We start from the raw sequence: 17075 nt of genomic DNA, 5'->3' as shown, positions 1-17075 counted from the left end.
TCTTCTTCTTCTTCTTCTTCTTCTTCTTCTTCTTTTGTTTCAATAGGTTTTGGAGAATAGGTGTTTGGTTACATGGATAAGTTCTGTAGTGGTGATTTCTGAGATTTTGATATATCCATCACCTAGGCAGTATACACTTTAGGTAAGGTTCAATCGTTCTTGGGTGATCTGGATTTTCAGGTTCCCCAGTGCGGATGTGTGTTCGGAGGTGGACATTCCCCCCTCACACTTCGGGCACTCACCGTTTATCAGCTGTCTCGGCTTTTGCAGTGGCAACCCCCTTCTTTCAAAGGTTCTGTGTATTCTTTTCATTTTCCTGGTATGCTCCTGCAGTAGTTCTTGGAGCAAAAGTTCACGATGTGAGTCTCCGCATGCTGTTCTGTCCATCCAAGTGGGAGCTGCAAGTCAGTCCTACCTCCTATGCCCATGTTTTTCTCTCTGGGTCTGGTACTTTATCTCCAGCAACGGAGTTGCGCCAAATTCCGTCACTCAAGCATTGCTCTTGCTGAGCGGTTTCTGTTGGTTGGTTTGTTTTAGCCATAGTCACGTCTCACCTGCACTATCATTGACTTGCTATTATTTCTTTAAATCAGCTCTTTTTTTCTAAAATAAATTTATTTGAAAAGGAAACGTTATGTCATGCCTTTAAAAAGTAAACCAGCCTCACTTCCCATATAAAGAAGGTAATTGTAAAAATAAATGCAAATTGTTCTTCAATTATTGTTGGATACTATTTCCTGCAAAGGGCTTAAAGTCTTTGTGGAAAAGGGAGATTGGCAGGTATTGGGAGGTGCTGACGACATGTGTGTATCAAGCTGGACTTTTCTCTTTGGATGAAAAGAGGAACGCCTGAACCCAGTTAGAAAAGAACAGCTTTCTCCTCTGCGACAGTGTTGTCTAACGCCTTAACCACAAGTCACCTCAAATCATCTGTGCATGCCAGTGCCGTGTGCCCCACGTGCCCAGAAACTCAGCCTTATCTCATTTTGTCTTCACAGCCGCTTGATGAACCTGTGGGGAGGGTCCGAATACCTCCATTTTAGACATGAGAAACCCAAGGCCTCTGGGGGATTTGCCCAACAGCATGGTAGTAGCCAGGGTTTGAACTGGGAAAGTCACTCTCCAAAATTCGCGATCTTTTCATTGTCTACCATGTCCTGTTTCCCCTAGAAGTCCAGTTTTTGGGACTTGCACATGGAAGAGCTGCATTCAAGAGCTTCCTCTCAGTTCTGTTGGCCCTAAGTTCATCAAATGTCTGTTTTCGCGCTAGTTAGTTCTTTCTCTCCTGCATAGCCACATGCTGTGAGCAGAATGGCGTCCACTCTCCCAGCACCTCGGCTCATTCATTTGTTAAAGCTCTAATCCCAGTGTGACTATGTTTGGAGACAGGGCTTTTGGGAGCTAATGAAGGTTAAATGAGGTCACAAGGATGTCCTCCTAATCCCGTAGCATTGATGGCCTTGTAAGAAGAACTCTCTCCCTCCCTTTCTCTCTCAGCCATGTAAGGACATAGCAAGAAGTCTGCCATCTGCATGCCAGGAAAAGATCCCTCACCAGAACCTGACCATGCTGGCATCCTGATCTTGGATTTGCAGCTTCCAGAGTTATAAGAATATACATTGCTGTTGTTAGGCAACCTGGTCTGTGGTATTTTATTATGGCAGTCCAAGCTTTCTAACACACCAAATTTGGGGAGTTTTTAAGTCTACATGAGCTCTGACATGCCCTCACCTGCACTCCATGACATTGGAGACAGCTCACATAACTACACCTGGTCCCCAAACCTGCTGCTTCACTGACAAAAGGCCTCAATTCTATATCTGTCCTCTGGGGAATGGAGATATTCCCTGTCCTCATTTACCTCTCAGGGTTCTTTGGGGCATCAAAATATGACCACGGACGTAAAACAGATGGTCAAAGCTAAAGGAAGCCCAGCTTTCGTTTTATTCTGCTCTTTCCTCTTATTCTGCTCTTTCCTCTTCCAGTCAAGTAAACCAAAGTCCATAAGTGCCAGGACTGCATTAAATAGTGATAGGGTCAGCACTCAAACACAGAGCATCTGACTTCCAATCCAGTGCTCTCTCCAAGGCACCAAAAGAAAAGAAGAGCCACTGGAGAAACTGGCATGTGACCAGGCGTGATGGCTCACGCCTGTAATCCCAGCACTTTGGGATGCCAAGCAGGCAGATCGTGAGGTAAGGAGTTCGTGACCAGCCTGACCAATATGGTGAAACCCTGTCTCTACTAATGCTACCAAAAATTGGCTGGGCATGGTGGCAGATGCCTGTAATCCCAGCTACTTGTGAGGCTGAGGTAGGAGAATCGCTTGAACCCAGGAGGCGGAGGTTGCAGTCAGCCGAGATTGTGCCACTGCACTCCAGTCTGGGTGACAGAGTGAGACTCCTGTCTCAAAAACAAAAAAAAAAAGAGAAAGTGACATATGACTAGTTTGTTTGTGGTAGCTAAAGAAAGATCATCTATGTCCTAACTCACCCTTCCTACATTAAGTAACGCATAGTATATATTCACATATCTAAGACATTTGACATCCTGTTTGGTATCTTTCTCCCTGCCTTCTCCCTGTGCAGGATATCATTGATATCGCTTCGGTTAGTTCTGCAAAATCTCTTTCATTCCTTTTAAATAGTTGCATAGTCTTTCATCAGAATTATTATAAACCATGTCATGGTTTATTTATTCCATTTTTCTGATGGTAGACATTCAAGTTATTCCTGCATTTCACTAATATAAGCTTTGCACTCATATAAATGTCTCTGTGAGGCACATCTTGTACATACATCTTGGCATACTCAGCCTCACAATTAAACTCCTAGTAGAGAGATCCTCCAGTCAAAAGACACATACATTAGACATTTCCATGGTCATTATTGAAATCACCCTTAAGATCGTTTTGCCTTGTTCTTCATCCAAGAATATATGAGACAAGGGCCTCTAATTCCTCCTATCCTTGACAGTTCTAGGCTTTGCTAATGTGTCAGTGGAAAGGATATAATATCACTGTGGTCTTTTTTCTTTGATCATTTGTGAGACTAGGCTTCTTTTCATGTGTCTATTATCTATTTGCATTTCTTTGTTGGTGAAAATAGATTTGCCCATTTTCTGCTAGGAAAGTCTTTATCTTACTAATTTGCTAGAGATCTCCCTATAATACAGTTATTAAATTTTTGACATGTATACTGTAACACTTCTCTCCCTTTGTGTTTACTTTCCTACTCTGTTGATGGAGGCTTTGCCATACAGAAACAACTCATTTGTATGTAGTCGACTCTGTGCATTACTCTTTTATAGTTCCTGCCCCAGTTGTCATGCAAAGAAGGGGCTTCCATCTGAGCTAGGTTCTAGGAACTCAGATTGCCCCTGAAGGCAAGAGGGGTAAGGTGCCAGCCTTTCAATGCCATCAGTGTGACTCTCAGTTTTGTTACCCACCTGCTCGCAACCTTTGCAAGGCTCCCTGATGCCTCGGGAAGAAGAAATGAGTTTCTTTGCTGGGATTTAAGGCTGCTTTGCTTCCTGCACTTACTTAACTCCTGACATCTTGAATCACTTGCATTTCTCTCGCATCTCCAGGCATTTGTGCATACTCTACCTCTGCCTGCGTTATTCACCCCCTTGCAGACCTCTCTCAGGTGTCACTCACTCCAGGGAGCCTTCCTTGACCCCTCACCTGTGACAGGTACCTCCTTTGTGTTGATCCATCAGAGCGCATGCCACAGGGAGCTGTGCTAAGATATTTACTTGTCTGTTTCTCTAACAGACTATGGCCTCCTGGAGAATGGCACCATTTTTGACTCACCAGTGTACAGTATCTCTAACTCCTAACATAGTGCGGCAAACATGATAGACTTTTGATGAATAAATGAATACTTGAATGAGTTTTCAACCCCCCTGTTATCAATGTCCTCCAGCCAAGGGGTACTAGGGAAAGCCCTGTTGTTAAACAAGTTGGGTTGGTCTCTCATTGCAGTGATGGGGAACGTGTAACATAAAGAACAGTGAGCATTTCAGTATGAGAGTATCGGAGAGGACTTTAAAAATGTGGGCTTATGTTAGGTGTTTGGGGGAAAGCTTAAGGAAGAAGGACTTTGCTTGGATTAAATGCTGTCAGGAAGTGAAGACAATTCTAGAATTGGGCACGTCAATAAATCATATTTGGAAGAGGGAAGCATGGAGTGAGGCTAAATCTGGAACAGGCAAAAAGGCAGCAGGGCTGGGGCCATGTGGTCATACTGCAGCCTGAGGAGTGCCTGTGTTTTCCTCTATGTTCGCACGTGACTGTGGAGTGGTCTTAATTTTGTCTTGATCCATGTTGACGTTCTGAGAAATTGTTCATGTCCAACAGACCAAAGGCCTAACTATAAGGGCCCAGCTGGTCCCTGGATTTCTCCCCAGCTGTTCACGGGGTCACCCATTCAGTCCCCATCAGCACCTCTACCTTCCCCCGCACCATTCCCTGCCATCACCTCCACCCACCTTCTGCTCCTGCCCACATTCAAACCTCTCCCCAGAGGGGTATGTTGAACACTCCCCGTGAGCAGTGTTGACATATAAAACCCCCCGGCCCCTTGGGAAGTTGGCACGTTTGTGCCCAGTTGTATGTCTGGCATTAACAATGAGACTCTGGCCTATGCCTCTTTACTTTGTGAGATTCAGTTTCCTCGCCTTTGAAGTCATGGCCTGAGTTCCAGATTCTAAGAAACCATTTTGGTTCACTCCTGGGGGATTGAAAAACTGCGTCCTGCTCTCACCATGGGTGTAACTTCTTATTCCCTGTGAAAATGAATGGCTTCTGGCATCTATGGACACATAGTGAGAGTGTGTGTGTGTGGTGTGGCATGACTTCCTGGCACTTCCAGACCCCACCATGTAGATTACCACCGCACCCCTCACCAGCCCTACCACGTTACCCACTCCTAGGCTGCCTCTCTGTTTGGGAGTTTGGGAGCATGAGCATGGGAGGAGGGAGAAGCCAAGACTGATCTTTTGATTCCTGGGAAGGCACCATCAGTGTGACTCTCAGTTTTGTTCCCCACCTGCTGTCAACCTTGTTGCCAAATCATGGAGCTCTCAAGGAGGTCAGGTTAGGACAGGTGTGTTGGGTAGAGGGAAGGGAGAGACTTCATTCCCCTCGTAAGCTGTAGTTCTCCCAGGTGTTGTGTGATTGAGCCTTAGTTTCTAAAGATACTTTTAATTTTTTTCCAAGTAGAATCTATAATATTGACCCAGTGAGAGACCAATGACTTATTGATTTGCATCAAATTGATAATTAAGAGGCATTTCCTCTGGCCAAGCTTCTTGGTAGGCTTTCTCTACATATCCTAATTGATGCTCATTGAAATCCTGACATTGGCTACATTTTTTATCTCCATTTAATAGATGATGAATTGAAAGCTCAGAGGGGTGATGTCCTAGGCCCAAGGTCTCCAGCAGATAAAAGGCCAAATCAGGATTTGAACCTTGCTCCACCTAGATCCAAAACCTGGGTTCTTATTCTTATTTAGGGAAAGGGGAGTTTATTAAAAGTTTATTAAAAATTAAATAAACTTACAGCTAAATACATTATATTATAAACAAAGATAATAAATAAATATTTAATCTTTTTTTTCTTTCAAAGGCTGGCAATTTGTTACAGTATGAATTTTTTGTCTTGGCTCTAAAAATAGGGCAATCCTTCTTCTCCTTCCCATTGCAAAATAACATTACCTAAACCAGCCAGGGCCTGGGATCAGGACAGTAATCAGTAACTTTTTGTTGTTTTTGTCTTTGATCCTCTTTCTGAATCAGGATTAAACCCAGTTATCATTGGACAAAGGGGCACTTGAGCATCCTAGAGAATAGCTGGGAGTAATTGGGGAGTGACCAAGGTTGGTCTTGAGAGGTGCCACCTACCCCAGTGCCTTAGACAGAATTAGGAATGCTAGACCAAAGTCTGCAGGGATGGGGGCTGAAGTGCTAAGGTCTTAGGAATTTCTTCTGGGGATAAATAGGCACACAGATTAATGACTTGTATGAAATTTTATCCATCCAACCATCCATCCATCCATCCACCCACCCACTCATCCATCCATCCATCCATCCACCCACCCATTCATCCATCCATCCATCCATCCACATCCATCCACCCATTCATCCATCCATCCATCCATCCATCTATCCAACCATCCATTCATCCATTCATTCATCCATCTATCCATTTAACATTCACCTAGCATATTCACTATACCAGGGACTGTGCCAAGTGCCAAGGGAGCCACTGACACCTGGTTCCTGCCCTCAGAACTCAGTCTACAGAAAGTCAGACAAGTAAAGAGAAAATGGTAACATATGGGTAAGTGTCCCATACTGTAAGAACACACATGGTTGGACCTTTGCTAGCCTGGAATGGCTTCCTGGAGCAAGTAACTTCTTAGATAAGAATTGAAGGCAAGGTTAAGGAAGGAAGGCCTTGGGGAAGAAGAAGGGAGACCTGGTAGAGATAACAGTCCCTGGAAAGGCCCAGAGATGAAGATGGCAATAGCAGGAGGGTGTGACAACTAGTATTTTAGGGAGAGGGGAATCTGGGGCCAGAAATTACGGATGTTTATACCAATGGTGTCCTGGAGCCGGCTCAAACTGGCTCACAACAGCTGTTAACTTTTCAGGAGTTTTATGTCAAGCACAGCTATTATTAAAAATTAAATAAATGTATAGTTAAAATTATATTATAAACAAAGGTAAGAAACAAATATTTAAAACTCATTGCTTGATTATTTTACTACATTTTATTATTTTCCATGCTCTGGGTGTTATTTACACCTCCCATGTGTGTATGGTGGAAATATGATTTAATGTTGTGCTACTGCACATGTCTTTCCAACTCTGTCTTCAGTTACAGTGCATGGGAAGCTTGAAATCAGTTGTGAAGTGAGTATTTACACCACAGAAATGGGCAGACATTACAAATCTGGGGCACCCTTTTTTCTCCAGCAAACCCATTGTTAAACATTTATCAGCATATGACTGAGTTAATGTATGTATATAAAAATGCAGAAATCACAAGTGTATTCTCAATACATTTTCCTAAAGTAAACACATCTGTGTGACCAGCACTCAGATAAAACAATAGGAGATTATCAACCCCATCTCATGCCCTTTTCCAGCCAGTAGCCCCTTTTTCCTCCAGGGCTGATCACTATCCCCACTTCCCCAGTGCCTCTTAGAAACTCTCAGGAAGACTTCTCTCCACCCCTCATTCTCATAGCCCCCCTTCTGAATTTTGGTGCTAGAATCTGAGTTTTTATTTTCTAATGATCCTGTTTTAAGTATTTTTAAATTACACTAAGAATATAGCATGATCGAGGGAAAAAAATAATAAAACATGCTGATATGGTTTGGCTGTGTCTCCACCCAAATCTCATCTTAAACTGTAGCTCCAACAACTCCCATGTGTTGTTAGAGGGACCTGGTGGGAGGTAATCGAATCATGGGGGTGGGTCCCTCCTGTGCTGTTCTCACGATAGTGAGTAAGTCTCACGAGATCTGATGGTTTTTTAAAGGGGAGTTCCCCTGCACAAGCTCTCTCTTGCCTGCTGCCATGTGAGATATCCCTTGCTCTCCCACTATGATGTGAGGCCTCCCCAGCCATGCAGAACTGTGAGTCAATTAAACCTCTTTCCTTTATAAATTACCCAGTCTTAGGCATGTCTTTATTAGCAGTGTGAAAACAGACTAATACACACGAATATGCAGGACATCTCTTGAGGCAGCTGCCTGCTTACGTTGACTCCTCTAGGCAGGCAGAGGGCATCTGAATCCAATTTAGTCTGAGGCAGCTGCCTGCTTACATTGACTCCTCTAGGCAGGCAGAGGGCATCTGAATCCAATTTAGTCTGAGGCAGCTGCCTGCTTACATTGACTCCTCTAGGCAGGCAGAGGGGATCTGAATCCAATTTAGTCTGAGGCAGCTGCCTGCTTACATTGACTCCTCTAGGCAGGCAGAGGGGATCTGAATCCAATTTAGTCTGATGTTAAGTCTGAGGTCTAATCAGAGAAATGAGGCCAGAGCATGGGCTTCAAGAGCCATGCAAATTAGTGTGGACCTACCTAAAGTATACGCGAGCACTGAGGATGACAGAGGCAGGCATGACCAGCTCTGTCCCTTAGGAAGCTCACAGTCTGTAGTGTGGAGGCAGAGGCTGGAGGCAGGGAGACCAGCCTGGAGGCTGTCGCTGATCAGGAATGCAGAGATGATGGTGGCCCGAGCTGACGCAACATCTTCCTGATAGCCATTATCCCCATTTGATTGTTCCAGAATCTGTGGAAAGGGAATTTTCTCCTTGTGGGGATACTGTCTCCAAATTCCCAGTTCAGGAGTTTTCTCCTAGCATCTAGGTTAAGAGCACAGGTTGTGGAGCTGGGGATACCTGTGTTTGAGGTCTACCTCAGGTACTAGTTGCATGGTCTTGGAAAAGTTACTCAATGTCTCTGAATACTGGTTTACTTCCATACCAAATATAAATAATGATAGTGTCAGCTTCAGTGGCATTGAGATGGTTAAGCAATCTATAGGAAGTACATAGGCCTGGTGCGGTGGCTCACACCTGTAATCCCAACACTCTGGGAGGCTGAGGTGGGTGGATCACCTGAGGTCAGGAGTTTGAGATCAGCCTGGCCAACATGGTGAAACCGCATCTCTACTAAAAATACAAAAATTAGCCAGGCATGGTGGCGGGCGCCTATAGTCCCAGTTACTCAGGAGGCTGAGGCAGGGGAATCACTTGAACCCGGGAGGCGGAGGTTGCAGTGAGCCGAGATTATACCACTGCAATCCAGCCTGGGTGACAGAGCGAGACCCCGTCTCAAAAAAAAAAAAAGGAAGTACATAGTTCGTCCTAAACATGCAACAAATGTTAAATATTGCTGTTACCTCATCTGCCTGAACTGAAAGAAAGCAGGACAGTTCCCCCAAATAGTTATATCACCTCCAGGACACACCCTGCATTTTTGGCCTTCTGCTTGGGATTCCAAAGACTTCTGCAAGGGAGGAGCATATGTCCAATGGGTCATGTGGGGGCCCACAAGTAAAAGGAAGCAAATGGTGCCTGCAGCATTGTAATATTTCTGCCCCACAAGAACCTCAAAGAAGCACTGAATAGAGAAAGTCAGAGACAAAGGCCAATTTCATTGTGTTTTCACAGCAGCTGCGAAGGAGAATATCAAAAGGCAGGCCAGCAGAGAAAGCAGCCCAGGTCTCTCTCCTTCTGGGCTGAAGGAAAGCAGGGGGCAGGCATGAAGTCCGTGTATAGGGCAGGGGGTTGAGCCTTCCACAGAGACAAAGCTTGGGCCTGCTGTGATGTGCTGACCAACGTGGCTTTCCTGATACGGATGCTATGTCCCTATGCTCTCTCTAGCAAGAAGACTGATGGTTCACTTGATGGTAGGCCTCACAGTGCCCATTTACAGGGGTGTGGGGGAGCCTAATATTTAAAGCGTGTAGACTGTGGTCTGAGATCTTGAGAGGCTGCTTAAACCCTGGGGGTCCCAGTTTCTGCATAGGTCAAATGGTTAAAATGCTCCCCCAGACCCAGGGCATTGTGAAGATGACAGGAGATAACTGCATGTTCCATGAGTCCCCAGGGCCTAGTACATGGCAGGGGCTCATAAATGCTGGCTACTTCCCTGCGACCCCTCCGCTCTCTCCTCAAACTCCCCTTCCTTTCTAGTCTTGTGCCTTGATCTCTGCTCGACCCTCTAGGAACTCCGAGGAGAGCTTCTGCCACCTTCTAACTCCCACAACACTCTCACCAGCTTGGCATTAGCTTTTCAGTAAGTCTGAGCATTTGTTTTTCTGATTCTCACAATTTATTTTATTTTATTTTATTTATTTTTTTTTTTTTTGAGACAGAGTCTTGCTCTGTTGCCCAGGCTGGAGTGAAGTGGCATGATCTCAGCTCACTGCAACCTCCGTCTCCTGGGCTCAGGTGATCCTCACACCTCAGTCTCCTGAGTAGCTGAGACTACGGGCACATGCCACCATATCTGGCTATTTTTTTAAATCTTTTGTAAAGATGGGATTTCATTGCGTTGCCCAGGCTGGTCTCAAACTCCTGGACTCAAATGATCCTCCTGCCTCAGTCTCCCAAAGTGCTGGGATTACAGGTGTGAGCCACCGCAACCAGCCTTGAATCTCACATTTTAGATAAGTTGTTGGTCTCACATTGATTCCCCTTTCTTTCAATGATGGCTGCCTAAGAGCCATGTCTGTGCTAAGGGGATGCATTCCTCAGCCATAGCAGAAAGACCTCAGCTTGGGTCAGGTGTCCCTCAGGATCAGTCATCTGTGCTGGCGGGGGTACCACGGGACAATATGGCAGGACTCTTGCACCCCTGTCATTGGAAGCAGTGGTATCTAGCTGTGGTGGCCTGGGATGACAATATGTCCACTGTACACAAGAGATAAACACAATGACCAAAAGCTACACCTAATATTTTATTAGCCACCAGACAATGACTGCTAGTATTTTATGTATAGTATTTCTCAACTTTTCCTCTTGCAACTTTGCCTACTAAAATAAATGGGATTATGAAATATACATATATATTCTGCTTTGAGGCCTACTTCCCCCAACCTCCACGTCACTTGGAAATGGAGGCATGCTAACTCAGGGTTTGGGGAGGATTCGAGTGTGGCTGTTGGAGGGTGAGGGTAAATTAGTGGTTTCAATCAGCTCACTTTCACCATCCTTCAGCTCCATTCGCATCTGTTCCAGGCAGCCTTCCAGGTGGCCCTTTTCTCAGACCCTTTATGGAGGCTGGACACCATGGCTTCAACATGGAGCCAAAGAGTAGGAGGCTAATCATGCAAGTGTCCATGCACAGCACTGTACACACGATTAAGTGCTTGGTAAATAGCCAGTCCTTTACCCCTCCCTTCCTCTATCCCACCTTTTCCTCCCTCCCTGCCTCCCTCCCTCTCTCTTCTCAGAGGAAGAGAACCAAAGGAGGGGCAGGCAGCCACCATGGAAGCTACTGGGAGACCCGCTTCTTGGCCTGCGACTCCCCTCAGCTGTGCCCTTCTGGGTGCTTGCAGAGTCACGCTTCCCATGAGCTCCTGGCACTGCTACCAGGAACTCCTTGCAGGGCCACAGGCAAGAGTTGGCAGGGTCTTTGTGTTGTCAGAGCCCTAAACACTTTCTCCTTTCTGCTTGTGCCCATCACTGAATTTTGTGCTGAAGAAGACTAGAGACTTGAGGTTGTGGGCCTTGGTTCCCTTGGCCGGCTCCCTTCTGGGTTGGCTTGGGCTCTCCCTGGGCCCCTTCACACCTCATTTCTGGCCCAGGCCCTCACCCATTGCAGACCCACCTGGGGGAAGGAGTAGGAGTTAAAGAGCAGGCAGTGAGATGATCAATGGAGAGGGTGGTCTGTTTGGGCAAATTTGGTGACAGAGGGATCTAGTGTGATAAAGAATCCTAGTCTGGGCTTCAGGGACTTGCATTTTAATTCTGACTCTGACCTCACTGTCCTGGTGACATTTGTGGAGTGCCTTCCCTCCGAGCTGTAGGCTTCCTTTCTCTGCAGAAAGGGGCAGGCCTATCTTGGGTTTTCTAACAGTCTGACAGTCTGACACCATGTCCCATCCTTTTACTTTCGTAGGCCACATGGAATCTGCCAGAAGTCTCCCTGCGGAAAAGGACTCCCAGGGAAAGGGCCTGAGGGGTTCTCAGGCAGCCCTGCTTCTTTTTCTCTTGGTTGTCATGATTTTGCTGTCCTGTGGTAAGTCCTGGGCTCCCCATTGCTAGATTCTGTGGAGAAGCACTTTAGCCAAGGCATCAATGAATCTGCTTGAGTCCTGACTGTGGCTGCTTTCTATCAAGGTATCAATCTCCCTGGGCCTCAGTTTTCTTACCTATACAATAATGGTAATAATAATACCTATGAAAATAATGGTATTGAGTGCACTGGATTATTTTGAGGATTAAATACAATAAAGCAGGTCAAGTCCTCATGCAGTGCCTTGTACATGGTCAACCCATGATGAATGCTCTTATCATCATCATCACCATCATCATCATCATCAATCATCATTGTCATTGTTGTTGTTATTTACCAGTTCCCCTCTGTCAGTCCAAGGAAAGAGAGGCCCCAGGGTTTGAGTAGGCATCGATGCAAATGGCCAGCTATTCTTGGTTTAAGCCCTCTCTGTGCACACCTAAAGAGAGAACTCCTAACAAAAAATCCAGCTTCAATGCACAAGTCCTGCAGCATGCATTGTGTCAGGGACCCCAGGCGATCACCAGCGTACACATTTATGGGCTGCTGTAAGGATAAAAAAGGTCCCACCTACACAGCACTTGACCCAGGAACTGCCCACAGCCCTCAGTGAATTGCAGCCCATAGTACTGTTGTTACTGCCTCTAGCATTGGTCACATCTGAGACCATCCTGAAGCATGATGAGGTGCAGGGTCAGACAGAGCTAGGTGTGGACTGGATGCCGACTTCATGCGAATCTCTCAACCACTCGGACCCTCAGTTTTCTCATCTGTATAATGAGACTAGTACCCCCCTCTTCGTGGGGTTGTTAGAATTAAATGATCATAGCACAGTTAGGAGGTTTGCATGAACTGTAAAGACTGGGATACGGTATCAATGGATTCCTTCCATGACCCTATCCCCCCTTCCCAGACTCCCCTCTTTTCCTTGGGGGCTTTTGTCTGGGCTCCACACCAGTGCAGAGGTGAAAAGAATCTTGAGTCTTGATATGCATTCTTTCTCTGTCTCCTGTCCCAAATGCCTTCATTTGGGCAGCTCCAGGCAGCAGTTGGCCCCCTGTTGAATGCACCAGGCAGCGAAGAGACAGGAAATCTCATAAAGAAGGCCCACGCTTCTGCACCACATTTTTTTTTTTAATTAAAAAGAAAATAAAACAAACAACACTTCCCAGGGTGTTCTGTGATGAAACATCACCAGCATAAAAAGTACTCACAAAAACAAGGAGAAATCCCAGGAGATCGCGCAGAGACCCCCCTGTGAGGGTGGGCCGGAGTCCCTCCCTTGAGGCCATTGCTTTCTCAGACAAACATCCACCTCTCCTGGGCTAAAAAAAAAAAAAAAAAAAAAAGAAGCACTTATCCAGCCTTGTTTCTCTTGGAAGACTCAGCCATCTCCAGCTCACTGGCCCATGACATGCACACAGGAAACTGGGCTTTATAAGATTTTACAGATGGGCACTGCTGGGGTGGGAGGATTTAGGGGTACACACCACTCCTCTCACTGACCCCTGGATCTGCTCAAGGTTTCTGGGGGGCTGGGGAGCAATGATGTCTCTCCATGGGGATGCACTGCACATATTAGATGCATTGTTCTGCTTGGCCACCAGGGCTGAGTTTCCTGCACTAAGGCCACAGGTGACTTCCTTCCTCGGGTGGTAGCAAAAGGAGTGTCTGCAGGGAAGTTGGGGCAAGCAGAATAAGGTCTTGGACCAGGACAAGATGTGTCGGGGCTGACACTAAATGTTGGTGGACAGAAAGCAGTGGAGAGATTTTGCTCTATTTGCCATAGCAAGCTTTTCACACTGACCTTCCTTGGCTACTCAGCCAGTTCTCTATCCCAGCCTCCAATCACATAGACCTGGATTTGACTCTTAGCTCTGCCATTTGCTAGTTTATATAACCCTGGAAATGTTACTTAACTTCCTTGAGCCTCAGTTTCCTCATCTGTTCAATGGGGAGGTTTGTGAACCTTACAGGGTGACTGTCAGTGGTAAGTGTGGCCAGTACAGAGCCTAGTACAGCACCTGCCACTGTTATTGCTTCTCTGCAGGCACCAGTATTTCCATTGCAAAGTTGGTGAGTCTGTGTGTGGGCCTATGTGTGATAAACAGGAGTCTTAACCAGTGTTCTAGAAAGAGGGTGGATTCCTCGGAGACTCCTACTTATGTCTGGGCAGTTCCACAGTCATGGACCACCATGGGGCTGGCATGGAGGACCTCCACTGCTTTTCTTTCTGGCACGTCCATCTAGCTCAGGAGCTGTTCTGTACCTAGACCTCAGTGCCCTCCCTGGGGTAGAGGACACCATTGGTGTTGACACTGTTGTAGAAGTGAGGGCTGAACTGGCCGAGCACAGATCCTCCATAGCCAAGCGTGTTGGTGGGCATGGAGTTTGCCCAGTCACCCCCACCGCCGTGGCTGCTGAGGTTGGTGAGCGGGGAGAAGGAGTTGAAGCTCAGTGAGTTCTGCCCCGTCTTGTCACTGGGCTCGGGGCTCAGTCCTGGTGTGGCCAAGGGGCGGCTCGTGGGGCTCCCCCCGCTCACATAGGCTGTCATAGAGGAGAGGAAGCTGTGAAGACAAGGGGTGCCCGATGGCGGAGGGGAGGGCTGCTTCTCTGGGGAGCTGGTGGTGCCCCCTGGTGAGGCTCCATCCAAGATGTCCTGAGGCTCTGTGGTCTTGGGGCTGCCTGCCAGGAGACTGCTCTCTGTCTTCTCTAAGGCCAAGGTGGCTGTGCTGGAGGAAACATCTGATTTTCTCTTCCTTTTCCTGCGGAAATTTCCATTGTCGAACATCTTCTCGCAGTTGGGGTCCAGGGTCCAGTAATTCCCTTTGCCTGATACAAAAGTGAAAGGGGGTAAGTAGAGAGGTGGACAAAACGCTTTGCCTCTGTTCCTTCTTATTGTCATAAACTAAAAGACAAGGTGACAGATGCAGGAAGTCAGAGACCCAAAGGCAGGGACTGAGGAATGAAGGAATTCCATCAACTGATGGACCACACCACCTCCATCTTTCATTAAGCAGCCCATGACAGGGCCCTCTGGGACTACAGCCGAGAGGCACAGGCATTAAGGAGTTTGCAATGTAGGTCTCTTTAAGAAGGATGAAGTACTGGGGGCAGGGATGCTGAGAGGTTGGGGGATGCAGGATGGAGGGCTTGCAATGCTGAAGGAAAAGAAGACTCAGGAAAAACTCCGGAACTCCCTAATAGTCCTAGGCTTGGAGTCTGAAGACAGACTTGAGTCCTGGCTTTGCTCCTCACTGACTGAGAGGCTTTGGGAGAACCTCAGTTTCCCAGTCTGAAAAGTGGACCTGTTGCCCCTGTCTTCCTCAGGCTCACTGAGAACGATCGACACTGGATATGGAAAGGGGCTTTGCAGCTGGGAGGTACCATCTCGAGGGAAGGCCTGAACTCTTCCTGCTACCATCTGTCAGCCTGAGGGTGACAGCAGTCCTTGGACAGGACACTTGCCCTCTTCTGGGGACAAACAGGCCTGGCGCTTGCCAACCTCAAATGGGGCAGAGTTGGGGTTCCTCTGAGCTACACCTTGGCTTCCTGCGGTGGAACAAAAATGGACTTTAATTCTGGGAAATGGATGCATGAGTATTTAATACATGCCTCTCTGCAGGTCTCTGAGTTTTAGAAATGCATCGTTGGAAAGGAAAAGCTCACAATTTCTGATGTTAGAGAAAACTGAGTTTAAATTCAAGTTCCATCATATCACTTCATTCTGTGTCACCTCTGAGTGTTATTTTCCTAATCTGTAGAATGGGTTTAATAAGAGCTACCCTGCAGGGGTGTCATGGGGTTAAAGGAGGTTACATAAGTAGAAATAGGGCAGGCAGCAAAATGGGCCAATAGTGGCTGTTTAACCCAGGTCAGATCCTCTTCTCAGCAGTCTTGGGATGCCCTCGGGCTTTACTTGGTCCAGTCATTCATTCACCAAAGACTTTTTATGTGGTGGGTGCTGGAGATGCAGATGATCTTAATTCCTGCTGGCGATTAAGCGCTTGATAACACCAAGACCTTGTGTACATTATCTCATCACCTCCACTGTAGCCTGCAAAGCAGATGCCATCACTATCCCTGGTTTTCCAATGAGGGAACTGAGGCTCTGAGGTCTGACCTGCTGGAGGTCACTGACTGGGCAGGAGCACAGCCAGGACTGAAAACCCGATCTTCCCCCAGGCCCACGTTCTCTTCCACTGCTGAGCTCCCCTCTGCCCTGCCTGGTAGCATCCCCTAGTCTCGGGGGGCACAGCCCTAGTCAGAACTTTCTAGAATAGGGTCTTGGGATGGAAGGAAGTGAGCCTTCCTTGGGGACACCCCCTACACTCAAAGCCTCCTTACCTGGGTCGTCATCGTCCCGGGGCACCTTCTTGAAGCAGTCGTTGAGCGACAGGTTGTGGCGGATGGAGTTCTGCCAGCCGGCCTTGCTCTTGTTGTAGAAGGGGAAGTTGTCCGCCACGTACTGGTAGATCTGGCTGAGAGTGAGGCGCTTGTCGGGTGCCCCATGAATGGCCATGGCGATGAGAGCCGAGTAGGAGTAGGGGGGCCGCACCAGCTTCATCAGCTCCTCCTGCGAAGGGATGGGCAGCCAGCCCAGGTCGCTACCCCCAAGCCCCGACACACTGGGCAGCAGCGACCTCTGCACGCCATAGGCCTGGGGCAGGAAGGGGCTGGCGTTGGGGCCGGGCAGGTAGGGTGGCGGGGTCATGGTGGGCCCGTTGAACCAGAGGTAGGGGTTGGGGGTGGCCCCATACTCGCCGCCCCCCTCGAAGGAGGGTCGCTGAGGGCTGGGCACGCCCTGTGGGTGGAAGAAGTTCTCATAGTAGAGGTTCATCTCGGGGGGCTCCTGGCCTATGCTGGGGAACTGGGGGCTGCAGCGAGGTGGGGAGGGCGCCGGCAGGTCGAAGGAGCTCATGCTGGGGCTGGGCTGGCCGGAGCCACCTACCTGGCACCTGCACCCAGGAGCTGCCCCCGACAGGTGCTCAGCAGGCCCGGCCTCCCACTTATACCCTGAGGGCTTGGCCGGGCGGCCCCACCCAGGGGCGGCCACCTGCCTGCGGATCCCAGCCCAGGGCCCGCCCTCCCTCAGCTTCCAGCCCACTGGGAGGGGACTTTCCCGCTGGCGCCTCAGGTCCCCACTAATGACATGCTAGACGGCTTACCAGAGCTGACGTGCAGCACAGCAAGGACGCCCCTCTATCCTCTCTCCTGGCTTTCCCTCCTGTCTTTTCTCACCATCCTCCTGATTCCCCTCTTTTTTTTCCCTCCTTTATTCTGTCTTGCTTCATCTCATTTTTTTTTTC

General features: G+C 47.8%; 1 protein-coding gene across 2 annotated transcripts; it reads right to left on the bottom strand.

Annotated features, from left to right (window-relative positions):
• Positions 1 to 13283: 13283 nt before the first annotated feature.
• FOXI1 (forkhead box I1) lies at positions 13284 to 16742 on the bottom strand. Of its 2 annotated transcripts, none has more exons than XM_011947753.1 (2): positions 16114 to 16742; positions 13284 to 14598 (listed from the first exon to the last, which is right to left on the bottom strand). In XM_011947753.1, the coding sequence occupies exons 1-2, from the start codon at positions 16685 to 16687 to the stop codon at positions 14036 to 14038; spliced, it is 1137 nt and encodes a 378-aa protein (XP_011803143.1). In that variant the 5' UTR covers positions 16688 to 16742; the 3' UTR covers positions 13284 to 14035. The 2 variants fall into 2 exon arrangements, with proteins under 2 accessions (XP_011803143.1, XP_011803144.1); XM_011947754.1 differs by having other exon boundaries at positions 14036 to 14313.
• Between the last annotated feature and the right edge of the window lie 333 nt (positions 16743 to 17075).

Source organism: Colobus angolensis, unplaced genomic scaffold (genome assembly GCF_000951035.1).
Source record: "Colobus angolensis palliatus isolate OR3802 unplaced genomic scaffold, Cang.pa_1.0 Scaffold27, whole genome shotgun sequence".
In the NCBI taxonomy this organism is placed as follows: Eukaryota; Metazoa; Chordata; class Mammalia; order Primates; family Cercopithecidae; genus Colobus; species Colobus angolensis.
This window is presented reverse-complemented; position numbering and strand designations above follow the sequence as displayed.